The sequence below is a fragment of the Mycetomoellerius zeteki genome, unplaced genomic scaffold, assembly GCF_001594055.1.
Source record: "Mycetomoellerius zeteki isolate Tzet28-1 unplaced genomic scaffold, Tzet1.0 scaffold106, whole genome shotgun sequence".
NCBI lineage: Eukaryota > Metazoa > Arthropoda > Insecta > Hymenoptera > Formicidae > Mycetomoellerius > Mycetomoellerius zeteki.
Window position 1 is genome coordinate 1,788,915 of NW_017255975.1, and position 27,864 is coordinate 1,816,778.

Sequence of the window (27,864 nt, forward strand, 5' to 3'; positions counted from 1 at the left end):
AACCCCCCCCCCCCCCGACGATGGATCGTCGAATTCATGATATTAAAATACAAAGTGTTTTATTACGCATAATGATGGTCGGATATAATTTTGAGGCAACTTTCTTATTGATTTAATATAATTTTGGGCTAACTTTCTGATTGATCATCGACTGCGCGTCTCGAGAGCAAAACACCTTGTTTCCTGTATCATGGTCGAGTTGACAAGAGATTCGCTGGTCCCTACAATGGAAAACAGATTCATGAAAGTCGTCAATGTAGAAGAATTTTTAAAAGATCCAAAATTGAATCAAATCGAGTCAAAAGACGTGAAATAAAGAGTGAATAAAAAAAGAAATTGAAGTAAAAGTAAAATTGAAATTGATTAATGACGACTTTACTCCTCCGTTCGAATACGTAAAAGATGAATCGTCCAGCTATGTCATTTTAATGTGTTTTATTGTAATATGTATATAGGTGTATAGATGATGTATGTTAGGTGAACGTAGGAAAGGCATTCTGACTCGTGCGATGTATTTCCGTCGATGAACTCGAGTGCGCGAGTCATTCTCCAGAGAGAAAGAGAGAGAGAGAAAGAGAGAAAAAGAGAGAGGGAGAGAAAGATGGATGGACTTTATCCTGATCCTTAGTTATGGCAGGATGTAATGACATTATTCTATAATTTGAAAAACACGAAAGTCGTCTGAAAATCTTGCGGAGGGAAACATGAGAGAAAACGCCGTTTTTCTCCACGAGTAAAAATGGCCAAATTAGTCAACCATAGTTAAATGAAAGACACTGCAGAATTCTTCTCTGCGTTAACAAAAATAAAATTTGCGTTTAATTTAAATAAACTTGAGGAATTAATTTTTAGAATGTAAAAATCTATTGTATCCATGTCATCTTAATTAGATTAATTTAGCTGGATTCACCGGACGCTAGTGATAATTAGATCTATTAGAATGAAATATACGATAAATAAAGCGATAAGACTCGCTGTTTTTTTTTATTCTTCCAAATGATACGAGAAGTAAACAAGTCCGAAAGGATTAACACGTACTACTTACTTACGTGACTATCGGTGATGCGCGTGTTCCACCAAAATATTTGCATGTTCGCATTGGCGGTAAAAGAGAGAGAGAAAGAGAGAGAGAGAGAGAGAGAGAGAGAGAGAAAGAGTGTGACGAGCGGTATATAATCTTACGTATTGGAACAAGTGTTTCTTGCTAAATCTGGCACGCGGCGACATAATGCGCGATTAAATTACCGCCTTCCTGAATTCTACCAAGTTCCTTCGCCCATGGCGTATACGTGCCAATGGAATCTTCCCTATTATCGGGTACAATTTGCTCTCTGATAATGTATAAGTATGATAAGAAACCAATAGTATAATATCGGTATAATAAATAAAAAATAAATGATTTATTTTGTATATGCATAAGATTCTAATTACGTAATTTTATTATGACTATTACTATTAATTATTAATTGTAGTACCTCGTAATGTTTCATCTTCAGAACACAATGTTTTGTAGGTAAACAATTTTTTTCTGCAAAAATATGATATATGTACATTATATACCAATATATGTACACATATTATGCATTTGTAGACGTTACATTTACTATGCATTGTATTTATAATGTATTTATAATAATCATAGTAATGTATTTTTATTGTATTTATAATGTATTTATAATAATCATAGTAATATATTTTTATTATAATTTCTAATATCGAAGTAATTTTAAGACCATAACTATCGTCGATAAATTTTTTAGTCCTTCCTTATTTTAATCATTATATATCGCAGTTTTTCATTTTATGTCACTTCTTTGCACCGCAAGAATATATAAACGGAAGTATAAATTACTACTTTTTTCTAGATTTACTCTTTTTTTCCGAAGCTACTTCATTATGATTCGTCATAATACGCTAATATAATACGTATACTCCTCTCCCTGTTCTCGTTGCTCTTCATGTTCGCGTATACTCCATTCTTTAAAAATTTCAGATCCGCCATCATGTACGATTAGTCACCAGGAAAGAATCGTTTCTAATACATTCGTTAACATGGATCGAGACATTGTAATTATTTTCACTCACGTCACAGTAAAAACCCACGCGTTTATATCGAGTGGGGAAAAAAGCGCCACATTTAGCCGTTCATCCAACTCTCGTACTTACTCGATTTTATTGCAGGCTGATCTGCGACTGGTCGAACGTGGATGTTTGAATCGATTTTAATGTATCACTATAAATGTTAATTATCATCCGGCATTGAATCATCGTCGCGCGATCTCGCGACCGACTAAACGCGACTATCTAATTCTCCGGTGCCGGTGATAATATTGCGGTGATAACGGCATGCTATGATTTGTGTTAAACGAACACAGTTCTGGTCAAAAGAAGCAAAGAATCTTAAACGAATCGCGCTAAACAATTCTCTATTTTAATTAATGCAAATGTCATTCTAATGTTATATTGATAAATATTTAATTAGCTCTAAATACAATATAATTTATTCAACATTAAGTTGAGACTTATATAATTATATGTTTAGAATTCAACATGGTAGTTAATAAAATATTAGATTTAATTTATCAAATATTAAAACGGTAATTGTGCGCTTTACAATTAGCTACATTTAAATACAGTCGCGCAATTCCGACTTTATTTTAAAATCGCCATCGTCAATAAATACAATTCAAGGATTAACGTGTAAGTGGCCATCCAACCTTAATCAATTTATTCTACGTTATTTTATTTATTCACTTTTTATTTGCAATTTTCTTACAATTATTTCACTTATTTAACAATTCATTTCGGATCGCACTCGATCGAACGATCGCATCAGAAATCACCGTTAAAACGCCGCGAGTACGGTACCAAGTTACAGTGCGAAATGACTATTGAAAATCGATAATCGTCGTCGGCCAGTTTCCGATTACGGTCGATGCTGGTTACTGTTCCTCCGTTTCATTGGGTTCCGCTCGATTTTTGTTCGGCTTATCGGACCCGTCGGGATTACCAACGTTTACGTATCGCGGACCGTAATCGCGGCATACCGGAACCGCGGTATGTGGGTCACTGTCATGTGTCGACGGGCGTCCGGCCGGCGTGGCGTCGCGGATCGACGACCGGCTCGGCCTACGGAATTGCCGAGAGCTCGATGAATCCGCGAGAATCCGAAAGAAGTCGACGACACGGCGATCTGGAAGGAACTGGCTGGGCCCCGCGACGAAACGGTGCACCGTCGATTCCTGCCGACTCGGCTCGGGGCTCCAGCTCCTTCCTCCTCCTGCTGTTGCCGTCGCCGATCTGTGATCATCGTCGACGTCATCGTGCACGATCATCGCGACTGTGGCGGTGGCCGCCGTCGCAATTGTATGACGTCATCGCCGGATGCTGTCATCGTGCTCGCGGCGAGATGAGATCTCGACGCACGCGAGTCGTTCCAAAGAATTTGGACCAGCTTCCGTTAGATATAACGCATCGTGTACATACATGTATCTTTCCCCACGCAAAGCTTTTTCTTTTTTGACACTAGCAAATTAATATGAAGAACGTATAATAAAATAATTGTTATCGGTATGATTTAATGTAGAACATTTGATTAGATTACTGTTCTATTATAATCATCTATATATGTAATTAAATGAAGAAAGCAACTTTGAGATTTTGTTGCGAGCTTTTCCTGTCTACAAAGTCCAATCTTCAACAAGAAATAGTTAATTTTGATAAATGAAATAATAATTGTTATTCGTAAAATATTAAATATAATAAAAAGTGATAAATCTATGTTCCATATAATCGTGTAATAAAACTTATAAAACAAATAGATTTGCTAATTTCAAGTATTACATTTACATTTTTAAATTAATAAATGTAATAATTTCTAATCATAATAATAAATTTAATACAGCCGAAGTAATCTGAGATCTGAGACACGTACAATCGCAATTCGGTACGACCATCTGGAGGTGGATTTCCTGACGCTGGGTCATCGCATTCTTCAGTCGTCACAGATGGAAAAAGAGGAAGAGGATGAGATCGACGTACCGCGACCTCCTCAAGGTAAACCCAGGTGCCGTTTTTTAATACGAGCTCACTTTTGTTATTTGCGTTGTAATTCATGTTGATGTCAATTAAGAGCAACGAAACGCTGCTCTTTAAGGGCCGTCGTCGCTGCTCGTCGAACACAGTCAACCATCTCCATTGCAAAATTTTACTAATTAACAATTAATTTTTAGTAATCCTCGACAGAAAAAAAAATAGATGAGAGGAAAGTTTATTTTATCTTAGAGTTATATGTTAAAATAAATTACAAAGTTGCTTTAAAGGCCGTCGAAAGTTTGATCTTTTTACTTGATACTTTTCTTCATTGTTAAAAATTAATCTAGGCTGCTTATGATAGAAGTTTAATCTACCTTTCGTTTATTTATCAGAGCGTCCAGTATCCGTGAAATCTTTTTTTGCGATGTTTGGACTTTCGGAAATTCTTTTCCAAAGGATTAAACTCGCACGTGCCGCTGCGTCAATGCCCCGCTGTTGAACGGGGACTCAGACGTGAATGAACGGCCAACTCGCATTTTGCGCGGCGGAATGTTCGCGAGGCGCCGATGATACGCGGCATGGCCGTAATTCATGTGTTAGCTAAGCGAACTACGAGCAGGGATCTTGCAAAATTATTTATAGATATCTAAAATTCAATTACTTGGATTACAATTAAATTAACAATTTAATGATCACATTTGTAATTGGATTTATTCTGAGAAAATTCTGAAGGATCACTCTCGCTTGAAATGTAATATTGGTCAGTTTTTAATACTGAAAATTACCCAACAAATAAGCTGACGTTATTTATTGTCATTTTGATATTAAAAGACGTTAACGTTAAAATAAGGACAAATAAAATCAGCTTTCTAAGGAACATAAACAAGTCAAGAGAAAGCCAAAATGACTTTATTTTGACGTTATGAAAGTCATTTTGGCTGAAAATGATGATTTTTTGTTATATTTAACTGTTTATCAACGTTAAGAGTTAAAATAAAAATTTTGATTTTTTTGTTCACTTTTGTGTATTTTTTAGGTTGTTTGCTGGGCAGTAATTAATTACTTATTTTAAGTATTAAAAGTAATGCTGTACAATATTTTTAGTACTCCACATAAGTAATTGATTACTGTTTTTTTAGTAATAAAATAGCCAGTATTAAATTTCTGTTTATGAAATCAGTCGTTCCTCGCGTGGAAATTAATCAATATCTTATAATAAAATTTAATCATTTGCTGATTGATCAAAAAAGGACCTCGAAGTTATAATATCTTATAATTTCAAATTTAATAATTTGCTGATTGATTGGAAGACACTTGTATTAGAACTTGGAGGGTTCGGACGAGTTCACGTCCATCGCTGAGTTATACCGACTCGTTACCGGTCTGCCGTATCGGGCCAAGTCGACGTCACGGCGAGCGAAGGTATTCCGGACGTCGCCGTCGCGGGACCGTCGGTTAACCTGGCCCAGAAACCGAGCCGGAACTGCCGGTGGAATCAATGACCTTGGGCGCGCGAGCTCTACTCATGGTCACCGGCCCCGGGAAAGTTTCAGCGTCGAGAGCTTTCAACGACAACTCATTCGTCGCTGATTCTACTCTGTAATAGTTTTATAACTACAGAAAGAACGATTTTGCAAAAGTATCTAAAAATTTACGTAGACGATACAGATCTGAAAATAATTTTGTTGGACCATCAAAATCATTACGTACTACCGTAGTACGTAATACTATATAGTACTACTACGTAGAAATCTCGAGTATGACGAGTAATACTGCGAAAAGTTTTAACATTGTAACAATCAATTTGATTGTATTGCGCGTGATGGTGCATTTATCTGCGCTTATTTTTATTTTTACCTGCTTATTATATTAATTTATTATTATTTTATTAATTGTTATCTGTTATTTTTATTATATCGTATTAAGTTATTTATGAATGTGTTACCTTAATTAATTTTTAATTTTGTTCGTTTATTTTTGGCTGTTGACTCTATCTTGTTTAGAAGTATTATCGAGTTTGTATATTTTTTTTGTTTATTATATTATATCGATTGTATAAGCAGACTTATAGCAGTAGTCTTGCTGGCGCCTCACCTTTTGCTGTTGCAATAAATTAAAATAAATTTGAGCGTTCTACATAATTATTCTAATGGTCCAACAGAAATTATTTTCAAATCTGTAACTAAAATTTTTAAATACTTCAGCAAAACCGTTCTTCCTGTGTAAATACTATATTATAATTAAATATTTACAATTATATATTACTTTACACATTTTTTATTTTGGTAATGCAGTTTTTATTTCTCGTTTTATATTACTTAAAAATAAAGTAATGTATCGTATTGTGTCAAAATTATATATTGTGTGCAATATTAAAATCACAATTAAAAAATAAAAATATTTTAATTATGTTGAAAAGTAAATCTCGGTTGAACTAAAGAAAAATTTATTTGCCGTTGTATCGAAACGGTAGTTTCGTTCAAGAATGAAATTTGGTTCGCGTTTCGCCGAGGGCAAAAATTCAGATCGTGTTACGCATCAAAACGAGATCCGTTTTCCGTGCTAAGTAAAATCGTTAAAGCGAGATTCGGTTCTCGCGTGACGTGAAATGAAATCACGTTGGAATCGCGCGAATACGGTTGACGCATCGTGTCCGGCACGCGAGTGACGTACGTACGTAACTCTCGCATCGCAAGAATGCGAATTTCCATCGTTATCCGCCACAAGATCGCATTTAGAGATCCAGGCCAGTTCCGCCTCCTCCTCATCGAAATATGTCGTCCAGCTCTGTAATTTCTCTCCTCGCGGTGTGAATTCCTCACGAATGCTACTTTCTTAATGCCATCGATTTTAGATGCATAAAAGTCGCCTGATTTTCGAAAAGTGCCATCAAATGATATATAAATAATATAAATCTAGAAAAAAAATATTGCTGAATTGTTCAAAATTCGTTAAGTTATTATGGCCTTCTAATTTAATTTCGTACTGTTATTATTCGATTTGTCGATACTTACTTGTTAACAATAACTGCAGAATTTCATGAATATGTTTAAATATTATTAATTTTTTCTTTTTTGTGGCTTTTGTGAGGACCAAACCGATTGTCGAAACGTTTGTGTTTTTGATTAATTTTATGTGAAAAATATATTCTACTTGCACACCAATAACTGCGTTGACTCTTACTGGCTTTTTTTATTTTCTATGTTAGATTTATTCTCAGAGCTTTTTAATTTTATATTTTTATTTACTACGAGAAGTTTCTTGTCAAATTAGGAGACGTTGTAACAAAAAGAAAAACGATATGTAGATAAAGAAGTAGAGAAAATTGTTTAATTAATTGTGAAGTTTATTAAATATATAATTTATTAATTATTATAAATCACACAAAATTTTCGAGAATTAGTCGTTTAAAATAACGATGTTTTAAATTGATTATTTTCTTATTTTCAAAAATTATTTATTTAATATTAAATCAAATTTATTTTGCGAATAAAACTTTAAATGAAGTTTAATAATAATTCTGAACTAAATATTTAATAAAATTAATTAAAAATTCCTCGAGATTACTCTTAACATTGTGTAAAAATATATGTCATTATGTAAAAATATGCAACATTTAATTTTATGTATTTATAAAGAGATAGTTTTTGCTAAGTATTGCTTGTTATTAAATGTCTCAGAAAAAAATAAAGGTAACGCTCATTAAAATTCCTATTTCATTTCTGGATGAGAACCGCAATAAAAAAGCGATGAAAATAAACGAAAATTATTTGCCATTTAAATTTTAAATGTCTCAAGAATTTTAAATTTGTTTCTTTCATCAATCCACAGATGGCACCATATACAAGATGCTCGTGGATCACGTGGTCGTGTAAATACATTCGTGACACGTGCTCCGATATTTTTACATATTAAATAGCGTACTTTCTGAAGTAATTAAGTCATGACACTTAGAAATTGTTGTGTCTGCAGAAAGCATGATGCACTTTACAAATGTCCGACGTGCAGGGAATTTTAGTAAGTGTAACTGCTTGTATTGATTGTATTCTTTTGAGGTTATGTGCTTTCTGCGCAGATAATTGTTATTTTCATCACTTGACAATTGTCACGTTAATGTTTGACAATACAAGAAAATAATAATAAACTTGTCATCTTTATATAACTTATTGAAAAGATATTTATAACGTAATTATAATAATATTGATATATATAAATATATATAATCTTTCTTTGAATATTTGCTGTAAATTTTATTTATAAACTTAATTGCTCTAATTAATCTGTATAGTTTAGTCAAGTTTCATTTACTGTTTCATTTACTTTTTATTGCAAAGAGCATAAGACTCAATACTGCAAGCCTCCAATATTATCTGAGGCATCCAAGGATCATCAAAGCGTCAATCAAAGGAAATACAATTTTCCAACGGAAGATACGGTGCCCATGGAGAAGTTACAGCAGTTGTGCGACAACAAGGAACTGAAACAGTGCCTCCAATCTTCCCACTTGCGTAATATTATGAAGACAGTTGTGAATAGTCCAAATCCAACCGAGGCGATTGCTTTAGCCATGAAAAAGGAACCTATATTCGTGGAGATGGCTGATGCTTGTCTGAAGATCGTAGAACCACCAGACCATGCTAAGCCATGTTAAACTACTTCTGACAAGTGAGTACTTGTAAGTGTATGTTATTGTTGCACCAAATAAGGCTGTGATATATTAAAGACATAATTTTTAATACAACTTGTAAATATATTTTACAAATTGCATAAAAATCTCAAGACCGAAAAATGCTGTTTCTTTATTTAAATATTTATTAAATATTTAAATACTTCTGTACACAGTAAGAATACATGGAGTATAAAAATTTGTACTAGATGATATTAATGGATATGAAAACAATGTGAAGTTTTTTTTCATACAAATGAATGTGAATAAATCTTAGATGAATAAATAGAGGATTTATATTTTTCTCACAAATGATTTCATGATAGACTATACATACACTAGGTATAATTCTATATTAAGTTATCGGTGCAACTTTTACGTATCCATGTACAAAATGATAAAATAAAATGCAATTTTGTCAAAAATTAAGATTTTTTGCGAAACAATTATCGCATTTAATTTTTTCTTTTTTTTATATTCAGTCAGAGTTTTAAGTGTTGAGAGGAATAGTAATAGTCTTCGAAGTCATTAGGTATCTGTGCACCCTCCAATTCGACTGCGAGAGCATGATACCTTTTTCTAACGTGATGAGCTACCATCTTTGGCTGTCTGTCTCTTGTAAAAATTCCTTTCTTATTGCCGCCCACTCTGGTATACGCTGCAACGTATAAACATTGATGAATATTATTAAAAAATGTTTTAAGTCAGATCTTTCGAAATCATGTTGGTATCTGAATGATTGAAAGTTTCTTTTAATTAATTATTATACAAAGAAGCAGGGAAACAAATGTATGAATTTTATTATAATCCATTAGCATAATTTTCATAATATCAGGATTGAATTGTTAAAAAAAATTAATAAATATAATGATAAATTACTGAAGAAATTTTATTCGATACTCACTTTGTGCAGTGCGGAAATCGGCGAAGTTCCAGATGAATTCGCCGATAAAAAAGCCTTGGCTTCGCAATCGATCGAAAGCTTCGAAGTGTTTGGAAAATAATTCCTTCTGGTACTCCTCACTCCATACGTATTCCGGTAGCTGAAATTAATTTATGTTAAGAATGCGTATAAATAAAAAAATTAAAAAGTTAGTTACAATGTTATAATAGTTTCTTAAACAAAAAATAATTATTATATTTTTATCTTATTTTTCCTTATATTTTTATATCTATTTTTCGTTATAATTATTTATATTTGTAGCTTTTCTTTACGTATTTCTTTTAACATTTTTGTATTATTTTTGAATTTTATTTCTATTTTTTATTTCTATTACATATTTTCATTTTTGTATAGAAAATATATATATTATAATTTATTATAAAAAGAGAACTTTTGTGATTGTAAAATGAGTTTTTTACCTCGTGCAGACCGGGCATAGTATCTGCTCCGTATTCGGACATAAGTACCGGCTTGTTATATTTTCTATGCCAAGCCTCAGCTTCCCCTTGAACTCTATCAGTAATCATGTCCAGTCTACCGGCATTGCTATACCAGGCGTTATAACGATTGAAGCTGATCACGTCGAGAAACTGACCTGCTTTGTCTTCCTAAAATTTACAATATCTATTTATCACATTCTTCATGTTACTAGTGATAAAATTTATTTGTGATAAAATTAATGATAATATTAATTGTGATAAAAATTAAAAATTTTGGGTAGATTAATAATTAGATAATAATAAAAATTGTATTAATATTTAAACTTTCATTTTATTAAAGTATAATTTAAAAATTTTTAATTTAGCCTAAAAAATTTTCGACGTTGAAAATTAGGAAACGTCTTTCTTTTTTCTTTTTTAAGAGAATGTTAAAAGAATGTTTTATGCCTTTTTATTAGAAAGTTTAATCAGATTCAAATTAATATAATTCAAAATGAATAATACTATCCATTTTTTTAATGTTATTATTATTATTTTTTCGTATCCTTATGTATTTGTAATTACTTGCACTCCACGAGCCAGGGCAATAGTAACTGGTCTGGTAGGATCGATTGCTTTTGTGTGATGAGCGATCTGTTTGAAGTACTCTTCGGCCTGGAACAACTGGGTCCTCGGTTCGTTGGCTAAGGACCACATGATTACGGAGGGTCGGTTCTTGTCCCTGCGAATGAGCTCCGACAGTGAATCCTTGTGACGCATGAGTAATAACGGCGAATAATTCTCCGTATCGACGGAAGGACACTCGCTGATTATGAGGAAACCCAATCTTTAAAATAAAATTAAACAAAATGAAATAAAGCAAGTACAAGAAAAGTGAAAGATGAAATGTTTTAGCATACCAGATAATTTTAAAGGAGGAAAATTCTCGGTACCTGTCGGCTATATCAAGGACTTCGTCGCTGTAAGGATAATGGCTGGTCCTATAGGCGTTTGCACCGACCCACTGAAGCAAATCGTGATCTCTGACAGCAGTGACGAGGTCAAAACCACGTCCTCTGATAGCCGAGTCCTCGTGTCTGCCAAAACCACGCATGTACACCGGCCGATCATTCAACAAGAGACTCGTATTAGTCCAGGCGAGTGTTCTGATGCCAATCGGTAATCGATAGACATCTGGTTTGGTGAGATTTACCACTGATAATCTTATCTAAAAAAACGTTTATCGTTTTGGTAAATAAAATTTAAATTTTTTAAACAATTTATAAACAAATTAATATTTCAGTCCGCGTACAATTTTCTATACAGAATGTATCATTTCTCTCTGACTTTCCTTTTTTATGGTCGATTTGAAATAGACTTTGTCTTAAACGAGATATTAAGATACTTGTAAGTTTTGAGCAATGATAATACCGTATAATGGAATAATTTTGGCCCAAATTTTGGCAATGTCCAGATAACTCTCATGTCAAAATCTGGACATAAGACGTCTTAAAGAATGTCTTAATTTGAGACGTTTTATGTTTTGATTTTGTTCAAGTATCGTTTTTAGTTTTTTTTTTAATTGGGCCAAAATTATACCATTTTACGGTTATCCCGACTGGGCCAAAGTTACTCTACTTTACGGTACCTCCAAAGTGTATAGGTATCCTGGATTGGGGTTCATGCCTCTAGGCCACCAGAGTCTGGCGATCGGGACCTTCAGGGTACCTGATGTACCATAAACGGGCTCCTTGATGGCCAAAGTGTTCTCGGCGTTGAACAACATGACTCTGCAGACAGGTATTTCCCCTTCGTTCATCCCACCCGCCTCTATGGTATACTTGACAATTCCCATATCGCCGATCAGGCTTGTCCTTACTGTGATATCCTTAACGTAGACACGCGGCGTGGTATACAACAAAACGGACCTTCGTAAAGTGTTCCAATAAAATTTATTAATATCAGGAGCAATTATGTCATAAATATAATTAATATCATACATTCTGACTTAATGAACACAGGATCTCAAATATAAAAAATTGGTACTCTTATGCAGAATAATAAATTATCAAAAATGTTATTTAAATCTAATTCATCTAAAAATTAAAATAAATAAAACATTTTGCTAAAAATATGTAATTATAACATATGTTATAAGAGTGTTTTTCTATAAATATGTACTAACATTATGTTATAAAAGTGTTTTTCTATAAATAAACTCTTTGTATTTTTCTTCATTCTTGTATCAACTATGACTGAATAAAGAAAAATGACTATCGTTCGAATCACCGGAATTGCTGTATAATTATCTCAAATTATTGTACGTGATGAAAATAATCAAATTTGTGTCCATCTCTATTTTTCTATGTTATAGAAATTTTGTCGTAAAAGAGCAAAAATCTCATGACCTCGATTGTTGGGTAAACTATTGAATGTTCTTTTTAGTTTTTCTACAAAGCCCTTGATAGAGATCTATTTGTGACAAGTGAAATTCGCGTATCGCTTCAGAGAGCTTGAAAGGTCCTTCGTAATAATGTAACTGTGAAACGGAACAATGCTATTACACCTGTCATGTATTTTCTCTTTGTCAAATAATTGTATTGAATTTGTTATATTTACAACATATTGAGTTTATTTGCTCTCGAAAATTGGAGATTCAATTTGAAATCGAAACAATTTCTTTTAATACGTCCTTTTAATTTGTTCACGTTTGAGACTATTTAAAAAAATAAGTAAATCGAAAGAAATAAGATTATCATTTATTTATATAAATATAAAAAAATGTAATTAATATAATTTTTTAATTAATTAATTAAAATTAAAGTTTTAATGTAATTAAAATGTTAATTAAAGATGTATGTCAGAATTTCGAAGATAACACCATTGCTATAATATTTTGCTAAGATACTCTTTAATGTATTTTGTTCCTATATGTAAAATTTTAAGTCGATTTACCGTACCGTTTTCAAGAAAATTATTATAAAATATGCTTGTCCTTATATAAGAGAAATCAGTGCATACAATGGCTGTTTTTCTTCACAATATCTCTTATAATAACAAACTTGTTCAGAAATCATCCTATAATTTAATAACAATTATTTAATTATTTTGAAATTTATCGAATTCAGATGGTCATTTGACTAGATAAGTGCTATAATACATCTTTAAACGAGACAGAAATGATGTTAATGTTTTAAAAATATTTCTCCTATATGCTTGCCATTTACAAGTGTATTAAGCACAAGTCAAGATTATTTTTAAAAATAAAGAGTATTGAATATAAAATGATTAATAATTAAATAATCTTTGTTTGTTTGAACTATTTTGTTTTAATTAATTAAATTTTTACCTGTGTATACCGGCATAGTTGAAAAAATCGAAACTGTAGGTCTGCAAGTATTTGGTACCATTGTCGGTATTCACCTGTATGACCTTACCCTGGGGCACGCTATTCTGCCCCAGAGTGTTATCCACAGCGACAAGAATATGGTTCATGCCACCGTAGATCACAAATGACGAGATCTCCGCTTCGAAGGGCAGATGACCCATTTCATGATTGGTCACCAAAGCATTGTTTACCCACTACACAAAAATGTACGACATGTGCAGCTTACAATTTTTACAATTACTTGAACTTTCGGTGCGTTTTGAACTTAAAGATTAATATTTCTCTCCAAAATTATCGTACGTCTTTTTGAACACAAATTAATATATTTTTCATTTATAATAGAAGAATTATTATAATTGGAATTTTGTTCATTTTCTTTCTGTTGTCTATTTTTGATTTTATATTTTTTAGATATTCTTGAATTATAATTTTCGATAAGTCATATTTTAGGAAAGTTCCAAAAGATCGCTTTGGAATTGAAAAACTCAGAATGGTAGATGCTTACTACTTGTGCGAGGTAATGGACGGAGCCGAATCTGACGAAGACGCGTTCGTCCTTCCAAGAGTAGGGCACGAAGAAGGTCCTGTGGTACCACACGACACCGAGGTGGTCCCTGAGACTACGCGATGTTGTAACGTCATTGTAGGACGAGGGTACTGGCATCTTCATCATTTCTCCGACCTGTAGAGCCAGTCTTGTCTTACGCGAACGGTGACGAGTAATAACAAACGGATGACGTGCAATTACGCGAAATTATAAAATGCAAGTGACTCTTGCAACGTAAATGGTTAGAAATTGGACGTGAACTAACAATAAAGATAATAAAAGCAAGTAAATAAAAGAAAATAAATAATAATAAATGAATAAATGAAAAGATTCGTAAAATATTGAATTGTTCTATAGTTTTTTGTTTAATTTCTGTACGCGCGTTTTTTCTGCAGAAAAAATTTTATAAGCAGGATCTTAAAGAAATTATTTGAATGGATTTATAATATATTTAACATTATACATAGTTTACAAGAGAAAAATGTAAAGAAAGTAATGTCGGTATTAAATACGAAAAAATTTAATATGGATAATCGATTCAGAGTCTTTGCGAAAAATTAACTAGTCAATTGAATATTTCTCTGCCTACTGTTATGTAATTGAAAAATATCTCGTTCATTTCTCTTTCTTTTCTAGGTATTAATTTTTTATTTATCAAGTTACTATCATGTTTTTTTGTTATAAATTTTTTTTTTCACAAATTTGATAATGTGACTTCATGTAATAAAAACTTTAATATTTATTTCATTCATTAATTACACTTGTCATTATTAATTATTATTTTACGTTAAATCTCAATACGATACCCTCGATAAGTCATCAGTGAACCATCCTTCTGAAAAACCCTTTAGTACATCTCCTTCAGACGAAACGCCATAAACGAAATTCCATAATCCGTCAAGTGATTTTACCTGGAAGAAAACATTAAAAATATCTGGTGATCTTTGTTGCATTTACTTTTATTATAAAAATCTTCATAAAACAGATAAATATTCTTATAAAGTTCTTCAAATAAATATTCTTAGTCAATATAAAATTACATCAGTGCACTACAATTACTTTCGGCTTAACAAACAATGTGTATTTATATAAATTTTATATTATTATAGGATAATAAATTCTTTATTAGAATAGAAATATTTAGAATTATTTTTAATAAGCGAGATATAAAATATATAATGTCGTGGATTGCTTTTCCGGAAACTCTTATTTAGATTTGCGATAGAAGTATGAAAACGTAAGCCGATTATTTGAGATTCGAGTGGCATTAAAAGATCAGTGTGTGTCATGTAAGTTTTACCTCTCGGGATTCACTTTCTCTGGGATATAGCAAACCAGGAAGCGGGGTTGGAAATGCCTCCTCATAAGGAAGCGGCGCCTCGATTTTGATTGTCTCGGAGAACTCTAGCGGCGACTCCGGTCCGGATTCACCGGCCATCGCGCTACCGATTAACAAGAAGATCAAGTGCCACATTCCTCTGCGACCTTTCTAAACAAAGAAATTAGCATCCACAATTCGTAATCGAGATCTTAAGATTCCTGTTTTTAATTAAACATACCTTTTGAAATAAAAATGAAAATAAATTCTCAAAAAAATTAACAGAAGACCTTAATTTAGAGATGGAAGTTCAGAACGTGCTTATAAAATGTTATACATAATAATAATGTTAGTGCGCATTTAAAGTTGCGGTCCACTTGACGCTACAAACGCTTCGAAGCGTTTGTAGCGTCAAGTGGACCGCAGTCTAATTCGGGTTACATATACTATAGAATTTAAAAAACAAAAACGCTTATTTAAATAAAATATTGATAAAAACGCAAATATTGATAAAAATATAAAAATATTGATAAAAATATTGATAAAAAGTATATACCTCGATTCTTTTGAAGTAAAATTATGATAATTAAAACATAGAGAACAAATTTAAAGCATAGAGAACAATTTTAAAACATAGAAGATATAATTTTAGAAGTTGTGAAAGTTCAATTTTAATTAATAATAATTAAAAAAGCGTTAAAATTCATAAGATTTATTCGATTGTTTTCAACGTTGTATTCGCGTCACTTTCTAATGAACAAGCAATTGCAAACGTTTCGATAAAGCGGCCTATGACACAAAGGTTCAGAAGGCTATATTTTTTTCACGACTTTATTTAACACGATGAATAATCTGTGCTTATCGTATAACCTTACGCCATGTCACACGCTAGAACTGTCAATTATTGCCCGTTGCCTATTTCTCTGACGGATGGCTGTGACCCCCTTTCTTCTCGGCGAATAGTCATGATTTGTATAAATATCACGCGATTCTCTCCGAAAATACCTTAGAAAATTGCTATCGAACGTTAAGGCGTTTACGACATCCGATTTATATGTTATAAAGATAGTTTGCACCACAACAGGACACAACTACTGGGCATGCACTTACGTTTACGATGCGCCTGAATCGACCAGTCGCGGCTGTTGATTACAGTCGACTGATATATCGCGCGAACTTCTTCGATAAAGAAAATTAGCAAAATTATGAATCTGATTAGGAATTCGTGACAAGGAATTCGTTACTTTTACATCCTCCCACATCGTTAGCGCTTTACGATAATATTTATCTTTCTGATAATACAAATGATCTTCACAGCGGAAAATCCACTATTTTATCACATAAATATGAGATTATAATTTATTAGAATGTTATCACTGCAAATTGCGTATGCAGATAAGACGAAGCGGTTCAATTTATGACTACGTAATTATTGAAAAAATTAATGCAAAATTGCTTGCAACGATTAGGAAAATAACACATTTACTTTCAGATGCGGAATTCTACGAATCAAGATTGAAAATTGCAAATTTAATTTACAATCTGTATATAGATGTATTGTTATTAGTTCCAAGAATAAATCATGTATATATAAATGTCATTTACGATGCGATGTGTCGGAACAATAACAAAGGCTTTAAAGATTATAAATCAAAACTAAATAAATTAAAAATAAGAAAGAAAAGTCGATAAGAGTCAACGCGGATGTGTAATGTTAACAAAATAATAAAATATTTATTATTCTCAGTACATATGTTGAAACCTTGAAACCGCTTGAGTACAGACTCTATTTTTTCATTATATTTTTATTCTTTTCAAGACTCTAAAGCACGTTTAGAGACAATGTAACGCATAATTTTTCTAACAATTATTCTTCTCTCAAGTCTGCTTCGTTGTATAAAGGTTGAGCGCGAGTCATCCTATTTATCTTTTTTCTCTTTTAATTTTATTCGACATCCACAAAGAGAGGAAGACCGGTCTTCTGGCATCCGTTCTTTTGTACGAAAAAATTCCAAGGAAGGCTTGAAATGTGATAATAAAAGCACAGAAAAGAACTGTACGGCCTGCTGCTTCAATTTTTTTTTTAAATAAGTATTTATAGTAAGATCATTAATCGAATAATTTTTATAATCGTTTTTCGAATAATTACGTAGTATAGATCAAGCCCCTTCGCGTCTTATCTGTACACGCGGTGATAATGTTTGTTGTTGTGTGTTGTGTATTTTTGTTCTAACAAATTATTACCTCATATTGGAGATAGCCTGTATCTCTCAGCAGAAATAACATTTTATAAATTTTATTTATAATCTTTTATAATTATTTATTAAGAAATTATTACATCGTAATATATTTTCTATTATAAAAATTTACAAATCTAGAAATATATTTCCCACAAATAATGTATTCTAATTAAATTATTTATACAGAATTATAAATTCTCTCTAGAAATGATTAAACAAGAGAGAGAAAAGATAAAATAAATTCCTTCAACGTTTTTAACGAAACATTAATCTGAAATTTCTCAAGCATTTCAATCTCAGAAATATAATTTAATATTGGTCAGTTTAAGGGGTAATACCTATGTAAAATTTTCAAAAAATCGATTTTTTTTTCCCTTTTAAAATACACTTTAGGGTCTCAAAAATGAAGTGCAAGTGGTTTTATTGCGATATATAATTTTTTTCGAAAGTTATAGGCTCCTAAACATTCAATTGTTAACTTAAAAGCATTGACATTCAAAACTTTAAACGCGTTTTTCTCAAAACAGTACTTTTCAAATTGGCTCTAGCAGTAGAACTCAAATAATTTTTAACCTATTTACTTCAAATTTTAACAAGTATTTAACAAATTACATTTTCTTAAGAAATACGTAGAATTTTTTTATAAGTTACAAATTTTTTTAGTTACAGCTGATTTTATTCGACTATTTTTTGACGAAAATGGAAAAGTACAAACTTTTTGTTTGTACTTCCGCCATTTTATCAAAAATCAATATTTTCAAAAACGGCTACATATTTCTGTTGATATTTGAGTAAAGAAAATAAAAATATTTGCTTTTTTGTTCTAAATAAAAAATTACGACATTTGTGCTGCTAGCCGCGGAATACCATGCTATTTCGACTGTCTCCATCACACTGCTGTAGATTCGCCATTTTGATAAATAAAATTCTGAAAAAATTATTTTTTGTACTTTTTTATGTGCTTAATAAAGTTATAAAACTCATTTTTTAATAACACGATTCATTAAACAAAAAAAATTCTCAAACGTAGACTTTATTTACAGCCGATTACATAGATGTTACCCCTTAATAATGGGAATTATTTTGAATATTGAGAGCACTGAACAATATAATGCTTCTAATACTCAAAATAAGTAATTAATCACTACTTTCCAGTATTAAATTTTTATAAGAACTTAATCCAAATACTGCAATATTTAGGTGCATAAACGTTATTGATAACATTTTTTATCAATAATAAAAATTTTGACAAGAACTTTCGGGAATTTCAGTTTTTACATCTTTTCAGTAGGAAGATTTTCGGTGATCAGTTTTGCATGACCTTTCGACGAAAGCTAACTGTCGGGCAATGAGCCGGTCGCACCCCACACACATACATGCACACAAACACACTCCGCGGGGTCTCGTTCGCAGCAATATCGGCTTCCTGGCACGGTGCCCTCCTACGAGAGCAGACTTCCCTTCCCAAAGCATCAAATCGTTTCCTCGTGTCGTGCGTATACAGAGATACCACGGCACTGGTGTCCCTAATTCCTCGAATAGTCACTATTGTTCCAGGTCTGAACTTACACCCGATAATATTTGGCCAGAATTGCAATTTCGTTACCTGTTTCAAAAATCTATTTCTCGAAACAAGAAATTTCTCTCCTATAAAATTTATTTTAAACATTTTATTTGTAGCAAATCACACACACATTAATTAAAAAATGTTACAAGAGCGTCAAATAGATCAGTTCTGACGAAGAAGGGAAATTAAAATTAATCATTATTAGTTAACGTTAAAGTATAGTTAACAAGGAAGTTAGAAAATTTCTGTGGTAACAATTTCGAATAATAAAAATGTCACATAAATGAAATAAATATCATATTTGAAAATAAATCTTGTTACAGGCAGTTCAAATGTAAATCTGCTGCTGATTGTTTCAATTGTCTATTGTTGGCTATCGATAAAGTTTCTAAATGCGACCTCGTTCATTCACGATTTCTCTCTATTTGTGCGAGCATAGATAATTCGCAGACCCAATTTCGTGCAAAGATAATTGATCCGCGAAAATCGCGAAGCTCTAAAATAATCCCGTAGGCATTCTCCCGTATACGCATTTTCGTAACACCCGCGGCGTGTGATTTGAATTTACATTATTAACACCGATGTATTCATATCGAGCGTAGCGAAGTGTAAGAGACGCGATTACGAGAGATGATAATGGCACAGAGTAATGATATAACGATGCTAATATTCTATCGTTACAGAACGGACCAGATTACACCTCGTGTGATTCTCTTAGAATTTTCTAAGTATCGCAAAAAATTAAAATTGCGAAACTAAAACGAATAGTACGTAAATTCAAATCGTGTAAAATATTTTAGCTTCGTTTTACTATATTTTATAGAATCGTGGAAAATATTGTAAGATGATTACAGACACAACGGTCTAATCGACAGATGTACCGATCGAGTTTCCGTGTTTGAGACTCGCAGGAAATTGCATCGGCATGTGGAAAATGAAGTATTGTCCGGTCGCCGGAATCGTGACTTTTTGGTTGAAATTTCAAAACGGATTGCCGACAAATCATCGAGAATTTATTGTTTCCTCGCGTCGGAGAGATAAATTTTGAAATTGCAAAAACGGGATGTCGACAAACACAGATCCGCTATTAATATATTCACGAACATGTATTGTTTAGAGACGCGTCGACATTTAAATTACAATTTGAAATTAATCAAAATTATTTTCGAATGTTTTGTTGTTACATTTTGAAATATACCACTTGATAACGAAGAGATACAAGATCGATATGATCTTGATGTAAAAATCCGTTGACGTTTATCGATGTTCTACTAATTAGGCAAGTGATCAGCATTACATTTTATTAATTATTACAAATCACACATTATTAGAGATAAATACAATTGCTGCGAAAGTAAACAACTGCTAATCTTTTTGACAAGATATTAAAAATGTAATTATTAGATATCGCATAAATTCGCGCGCTGAGTAAATAATTCAATTTTTCATTAGTAAACTTCTATTTATTTTAAATCTATAAATCCGTAAATCTTGTATGTTGTCGAGCAACAAACCTTGCAGCGATCACCACGTTCTATCGTGAGTCTGGTCACAGTGTCTGAAGAGAAGTTGCCGAAAAGTGGAGTGGCTATCAGTCTTTCTAAGAAATTTTACTTATATGTATATTCTAGACGTAAAAAGAAATTCTTCTGTTTCTTCTTTGGCGAATATTGCTTCTTGTTTTCTTTTTCTCTTCTTAAATCACAGCTCTTCACGCTTCCTTCTTCTTATATACCACTTGGCTTGTATCTTTGTTTATCTTTTCCTCTTTCTTTCCGCACTAACGTTTTGTTTTGTATTAACTCGATTCTGACATTCAGCTTTGCACGCCAAACCGAAAATCTTTCTTGTACCAAAGCCAATAAGTTCCACGCAGCGCAATTCTTTTTTCCCACATTTATTGTAACTATAACTATATTGTTCTCACGACATCGAAACGTCTAATATAGCTAGAATTATGCAATATTAATTTAGTTAATATAAAGTTATAGAAACGGACGGAGACAGTTGTCGCTAACTCGAAATCGATAGTCTCGCGGATGTACTCGCACCAGTCGTCATCGATCATCGATTATGCGTCAAATTTTCTCTTTCCAACCGGATCATTGCTGGAGGCACCGAGTGTTTAAATCCGCGCGTTAACCCGGAGACTGGGCACCGCCGATGTGCAACACTCGAGCCTGTGCCTCGGACTCGCCGAGCGTGACTACTCCGCTCCGCTCGATGCCGAGCAGAGCAGAGGCCCGCAGGAAGCCGACCCGAAAATCTCGCGCTCCTCTCCTCACTTCCTCGTGCTCTCCTGTTTTCGTTCTTGCCGTCGGCATATTGTAAGATAAGATTACAAAGATTAAAGACGTAAAATACTATTTTTAAAAAAAGGGAAAATATACGAAGGAAATTATAATAAATTATTACCGAGATTGCGAGAATTCTTGGGTGCTGTGTGGTAATCAAGATAGGTCTAGTACGTTCCTAGAGATCAATATGTCCAAAATGCAGACATGAGCAGAGCTGGGTAAAATGCCTTTCGAATTCCATTTAAAATACTAATTGTAAAATACTTTTAAAAAATGTATTTAAAATGCAAAATGCAAAATAGGTTTTTCGAATCCATTTTATAATAAATGTAAAATGGATAAATAGGTATTTTAAATGGTTTTCGAATGCAAAAATGGTTTTTCTTGCCATAGCGGAAAAAAATTTTTACGAAAAAGTACAGAACAACTATATAGATTGAGATAAGATCTTAGAAATTCTTAATTTTTCGTAGATATTCGTAGTGAGACATAAAGTGAGATTTGTTTGTCTCAAAAATCCCTAGTTTTTCGTAAATATTCGTATGTAAGACGTAAAATAGCATTGTTTGTGGGCGGAGGATTGTTTGGTTTTTCAAACAAATAATACTACTTTACGTCCCACTACAAATATCTACGAAAAACTAAGAATTTCTAAGATCTTATTTCAATCTATATAGTTTTTCGTAAAAACTTTCCGCCAAGATGGTATAAATTGTATAAAAGTATTTTACGTTTGAAATCCATTTTCAACGTAATTCGAAGCCCTGACTACAATATTATAAATAAAGTATTTCTCACGGGAATATTTTAAATTTTTTAATATTATAATTTGGAAACGGGACCGTTTACTTGAATAAATCAAATTAATATGAAAAGCGCCGGTTACGGTCAAAATTAGATGTTAAGAGTAATATACATTTTTAGAAATGTATATAGTATTTTACATAATGCAGGAACATTCATTTTTTATTAAGAGATATTTAATCAATATTTATGGACTATTTGGAATTAATTTTCTCTTTACAGTTTAATTTGCAGTTTAGTTGAATATCCATAAAATTCTTCGGTTAATCATGGGACTTAATTCTTTTTATACGTCAATGATTCTAGGGAAAATTTGTGAAAACATAGAAAAACCATTTACCTATTTTATGAATGGTTAAATGATAGACAAGATTCCATTTCAAATGTAAAATGAAAATGGTTTTCCAAAAACCATTTAAAATGGAAAGTGTAAAATGCTATTTCCATTTTAAATACATATTTAAAATGGAACTATTTTAAATATTACCCAGCCCTGGACATGAGATATCTTACGAACGTCATTAATGTATTTTAGACATCATTATTATAAAACATCCCAAAGATGTTCTTAAGACTTCTTTAAGATGTCTTATGTCTACATTTTGAATATATTATTTTCTAGATTCCCATGCAGGCAGCATGCATATCTAAAAGACGTCACAGGGACATTATAAAGACGTCTTTTGGGACATACATCTAAAAGATATTTAAAAGACATCATAATTACTCAGACAACATGCATGTCCAAAAAAGAGACATCTTATGTCCGCATTTTGAATATACCTATCGTTTTCTAGATTCTGGATAAAAAGGTTTTCCAGACAAAGCGTATTGTCTGAATTGGCACTTTTACAATGTATTTTAATTTTGTTTTGAATATATATATATCTGTAATTAAAGTCAATTTAATTGCAGACTTATTCATACAAAATTTGTAGAAAATTTTTTTGTTGCAAAGTTTTAGTATCGTTTAACGATAATAATGCTTTAATATGCATTGCAAATCTTACCTCATTTTAAGTAGAACTTTCATTACTTGCGATACATTACAAATGCAATTATCGCGATTTCTCACACGTGCCTTGCATTCTTTTAAATTGTAATTGATACTCTTATTGTTTGCGAAATATTCCCCTATTTGTCTTTACAAAGCTACTGTCAGAATGAGGAATAAGAAAATAAAAAAAAAGGTAGAACAATTAAATAACGCCGTAACTTCAAGGTTATTTTTCATCTCTTGTGTTACCCAGACAAAGTCATTAATTATAATCAGAAGAGAAAGATTTAGCTAATTAAGTTTTAATAAAATTTAATACCTCTGAAACAAATGATAAAAAATTACAAAAATTTTATTAATTAGAAAAAATGTATTTAATAAAACATAATTAGAAATAAAATTTTATGTACTACGAAATTCGACAATACTAGTCTTTTACGATGTAAATTTGACTGCAGTAATTCTTATGTGACTGCGTTTTTGATTCTGTTTTTTCGAAGGAAGAATATTTGTCTTAAGGGACTACAGATGGACGATCTTGGCGATTGCGGAAAGGAGTCGCATACGGAAGGAAGATGGAAGGAAATGGCGAGTGCTCGGGTTAACGACCATCCGATAAGGCGCTGGGGAGTTCGACGGTCGATAGCGTTGTGCATCGTAGCGAAGTGTACGCTCGTATACCTGAGCGCGCATCTTTTTCATACGATAAAAAAATCAAAGGAAAAACGAAGAAAACAGAGTATAGTTTGTATTACCAATCGTAGCCTTAATTGCCTCTTCATATCTGTCTCGATTTATTAATCTGACAAGAGATCGATCTAAATAATTCTTTCTTCTATTTGTCAAATTTTTAATCGGGAATTTAATACTTAATTCAGAATATAATCAATTACACGTAGAGTATAATTACGACACAGTTGGGATTTGTATAAATAAAGGTCAAAATTTATTTATGTACTACATCGCTTAATCCAGTTTGAAAATTCTATTTCAGTGTTGTGTAGAAAAAGAATAAGTTTTATATAGAATAAATCTTTTGATATCTGATATTTTATAAATTCTTTTTTAAAATAAATAATATGCATGCTAATTAATAAGTTTTCGTTATTGATTCTACATGTTTCTAAGCAAATTTTATGGAACCAGAAATTCTGAAATATATACAAATAATTATATTATTTATTGAAAAATCTACTGCATTCTGTACTTTATAACAATTAAATACCGTATTTCTACAATAAATCGCTGTAATTGCTACGTGATATCTAAGCGGATTAATTATATGTACAAATACAAATATTGAATAAATTATCGCTAGCATTCTAATTCAAATATTGAATGTATTATTACTGGCATTCTAATTCTCAAGAGGCTATACTTATTTAATTCCTCATTTGCTTACAAAATTATTTTAATTATTAAATTCATACTTATTAAATTGTTTATTTAAAGAATTTCTTTTATGTAATATAATTGCTTTGTCTCTACATATCACGTAATAAGAATTTAAAACAGTTATTGTTATATTTATTCTTCATTTATTAAAAAACATAAATATTTTTTTAAATTCTATCAAATGCTTTTTATTTAACTAATTATTAAAAAAGAAATATCTTTCGTATTGAAATTTTTACGGAGTTCAAATCCGCGAATTTGAATTATGCGTTTTGATTGGTTACCCAGTTCTTCGTCGACAAATAGGAGAATTTCTTTATCGACGGACTTTTTCGTTCAAATTATATTACTGAGCGACTGGCGGCCGACTGGCAAGCACTTTGACTATCTTAATACCGATAATGTGAGCAATTTTCTAACTCAATGTCTTGTCCACTAGATATAATCGCAACATGATAACGTGCTATACTAATTGTGTGCATTTGTCGTTAGAGTTTCCGCAAAATGTGTAACTTTAGAATTACTAGAAGAGTTTGTTTGTCCAGTTGTCCTACATTATGATGTGATAACATTGTAATTGTATCGTTACAGTCGATTAATTTCTACAATGAGATCAATTTCAATCCGTCTTCGAACTGATAAATAGTAAATAACAGTAATAATTCGGATAAAATTTGCTAGAATACCTCGTTATCAAGTCTTCGTTATTTATCAGGCTGTCTTTAATAAGGTAAACGACAAAACATATACCTATGTCCGGGTACTTATATAAAATTTATTATTGTTAATCCTAAATGCTTCTTTCATTGCATTATTATAATTTAATTATATTTAAGGATTACGATTAAATTACAATATTATATTTGAAAAAGCATTTGAGATGAATAATGATTTAACCAAAGAAAGTTTTGTGTAAATGTCCGAACATAAGTATGTCCAAGCACGCACTGCGACGTTTATTTTAAGCCTGAACTTCTGATTATCAGTCGACAAATTCATTCCATATTCATGTGGCGCGAGATTATTTGAATATCACGATTAGAAATAGAGAGAAAGAGAGAGAAGTTTCCTCTTATTTATAGTCAAATTATAAAAGTATATCCGATAAAATTGACACGTTGAATCAGTAATCTTTATACACATATTCTTATAATTATGAATAGAGCAAATTATTTTTAATAATAAATTGTGACTAAAGATATGATCAAAGTCTCACTATATTTTGAATCATTTAATTGGCTAATCAAAAAAAAGAATTTTAAGAATTGATTAATTGAAGAATGTGTAATCAATGTGATATGTGTTACAAATGCTTTGAAGTATTCTTTAATTAGCTAATTCACAAAATTCTTTCTTCTGATTGGTCAATCAAATGCTTCAAAATATTTATAGTGAGACTTTGATTTCACTCTACGTAAGACGATCTTAAAATAAGAACGGACTATCTCTTGGGAAAATTTTTAAAGTTTTTAAAAGTAATTAAGAGTTTACTTAAAAAAATTTTGAGGTAAAAATTTAAAGTATATAAAAGGTTAAACCAAAAGGTTAACCTAAAATTTTTAAAGTTTTTCAAGAATGACTTTAATATAACGGCATAGAGCGTTAGTTTCTTTCAGTTGTTCTCAAGTAAGTTTTAAAATTACTTTAAAAAAAAAAGTTTAGTATTCAAATTTACCTTTATTTCTTAGGTCTTCTCTATAGTAAATTTTAAGTATTTTTTTAAGTTTTCTAAAGTAAATTCTTCCAAGGGAAATGGCCGATGTTCAGTCCATTATTATTTCAAGACTATCTTAAGTAACGTCTTACGATACCTATACCATTCTTTGACATTTGAAAAAAAAGACTCTACTTAAAACAGTTTCAGATATAAAAATCGATGGCATACTTACTGTATGTACATAATTTAATTGCACATATCATTCATATTGGCCGGTACCTAGTAATTTTTTACTGCTTCACAAATAAGATTATATTATTTTAAATTATCCAATTAGTTATGTGAGCAATTGATATATATATATATAATACATTCAAAATTGATTATGAATACCGCTCAATGAATAGGGGAGAGTCTCGTTAGCACAGTTTTCACAATTTTGACATTAGATTTTTTAAATAATTATAACTATTATGATTAAAATACATCAGTGTGATAGACAGAACCTTTCTTTACATTTTCATACTAATAATAGTTCTATACACTGTATATTTTCTTTGCATTAAATGAAATACGAACATATTGCATTGTAGTTAACTTAAGCTCCAATATGTGGGGTAAATTGGTACATATCACAATATAAATTGCTTTTGTGATCAATTCTATATTCAATTAACAAAAACGTAATAGGAAAAGTAATAGAAATAAAAATTAGAGATTAGATATGTAATTCTTAGTAAAAATTCTTATCTTTCAAAGTTATTTTGTAATCATCAAAACAGCAAAATGTTATTACAGAAAAACAAATATAAATTTTATTTTAGTTCTACCTTATTTTAACATGGAAATATTAAATATAAAGTAGAATTTTGTCAGAGTTAAATTGTAAATGAATGTTCACACATGCGGTACAATAAGTCAACCTAACATTTTCTTATGATATGAGCCAAAGTACCCCATCCTTACATACGTCTGATTTTGACCATTTTATTGTAATAAATTACTATTGTTACTTAAAATAACGTGTTGTATACTAACAAACACGTTTCTTTAATTACGACTAATTTATGATGATATACTTCGTTCGTCCTTTTGTGTAATTCGAATTTTATTAAGTTGTACTTTATGTCATTAACAGAACTTATATTATGATCGATTTCCGCCAGACAAGATTTATAACAAAAACTTCTGCAAATGACTAATATTTTTACTAACTCAAAGTTGCACCACTTTTAGCGATCTGGATTTTCGACTAAGAGACAGGAAACTGTAATGTAATCTTTTTAATATCTTTATTTTTATATATCTTACTTATAACCGCTAAAGAATGTCACTTGTTCAAATTTTATATTTATTTTTATACTTATTTTACATATTGATAATAATCCGATCGGCGTCGAAACATATGTTTGTATTGTTCTTTGAACATTAAGAGGTTATTGTTTAGCTCGTAGCTCTGCTTTTTTATTATTATTAATTTATTGTTTAATTTAAACGAAACTTAGAGAAAAGTATCTATGTTATAAAAGAGATATTTTGCAGAACTTTTTCACTGTTTCTTTTGCCACAAATACATAAACGGAACGCAATG

The 27,864-nt window shown here is 31.4% G+C and overlaps 2 protein-coding genes across 5 annotated transcripts; one reads left to right on the plus strand and one right to left on the minus strand.

Moving 5' to 3' along the window:
* The first annotated feature begins 7,907 nt into the window (after positions 1-7,907).
* On the plus strand, positions 7,908-8,815 carry LOC108724818 (zinc finger HIT domain-containing protein 3). The gene is made up of 2 exons (XM_018451469.1): positions 7,908-8,052; positions 8,329-8,815. Exons 1-2 carry the CDS (start codon positions 7,979-7,981, stop codon positions 8,684-8,686), a joined length of 432 nt encoding a protein of 143 aa, XP_018306971.1. The 5' UTR covers positions 7,908-7,978; the 3' UTR covers positions 8,687-8,815.
* A 254-nt stretch (positions 8,816-9,069) lies between these two features.
* LOC108724803 (beta-glucuronidase) lies at positions 9,070-20,746 on the minus strand. 4 transcript variants are annotated; one of them, XM_018451446.1, is made up of 11 exons: positions 20,638-20,746; positions 15,299-15,487; positions 14,805-14,909; positions 13,957-14,133; positions 13,413-13,645; positions 11,712-11,991; positions 11,017-11,291; positions 10,649-10,910; positions 10,064-10,252; positions 9,606-9,744; positions 9,070-9,359 (listed from the first exon to the last, which is right to left on the minus strand). In XM_018451446.1, the coding sequence occupies exons 2-11, from the start codon at positions 15,470-15,472 to the stop codon at positions 9,184-9,186; spliced, it is 2,010 nt and encodes a 669-aa protein (XP_018306948.1). In that variant the 5' UTR covers positions 15,473-15,487; positions 20,638-20,746; the 3' UTR covers positions 9,070-9,183. The 4 variants fall into 4 exon arrangements, with proteins under 4 accessions (XP_018306948.1, XP_018306928.1, XP_018306938.1 ...); XM_018451426.1 differs by lacking the exon at positions 20,638-20,746 and adding an exon at positions 16,427-16,489; XM_018451436.1 differs by lacking the exon at positions 20,638-20,746 and adding an exon at positions 16,427-16,470 and having other exon boundaries at positions 15,299-15,483.
* Positions 20,747-27,864: the final 7,118 nt, after the last annotated feature.

Coding starts and splice junctions, on each gene's coding strand:
- LOC108724803 (XM_018451446.1), bottom strand. CDS start 15,472: ATGTGGCACTTGATCTTCTTGTTAATCGGTAGCGCGATGGCCGGTGAA. Junction 14,910..15,298: donor GAGAAAGTGAATCCCGAGAG/GTAAAACTTACA, acceptor GTTTTCTTCCAG/GTAAAATCACTTGACGGATT. Junction 11,992..13,412: donor AACTATGCCGGTATACACAG/GTAAAAATTTAA, acceptor CACTTTACGAAG/GTCCGTTTTGTTGTATACCA.
- LOC108724818 (XM_018451469.1), top strand. CDS start 7,979: ATGACACTTAGAAATTGTTGTGTCTGCAGAAAGCATGATGCACTTTAC. Junction 8,053..8,328: donor CCGACGTGCAGGGAATTTTA/GTAAGTGTAACT, acceptor TGTATAGTTTAG/TCAAGTTTCATTTACTGTTT.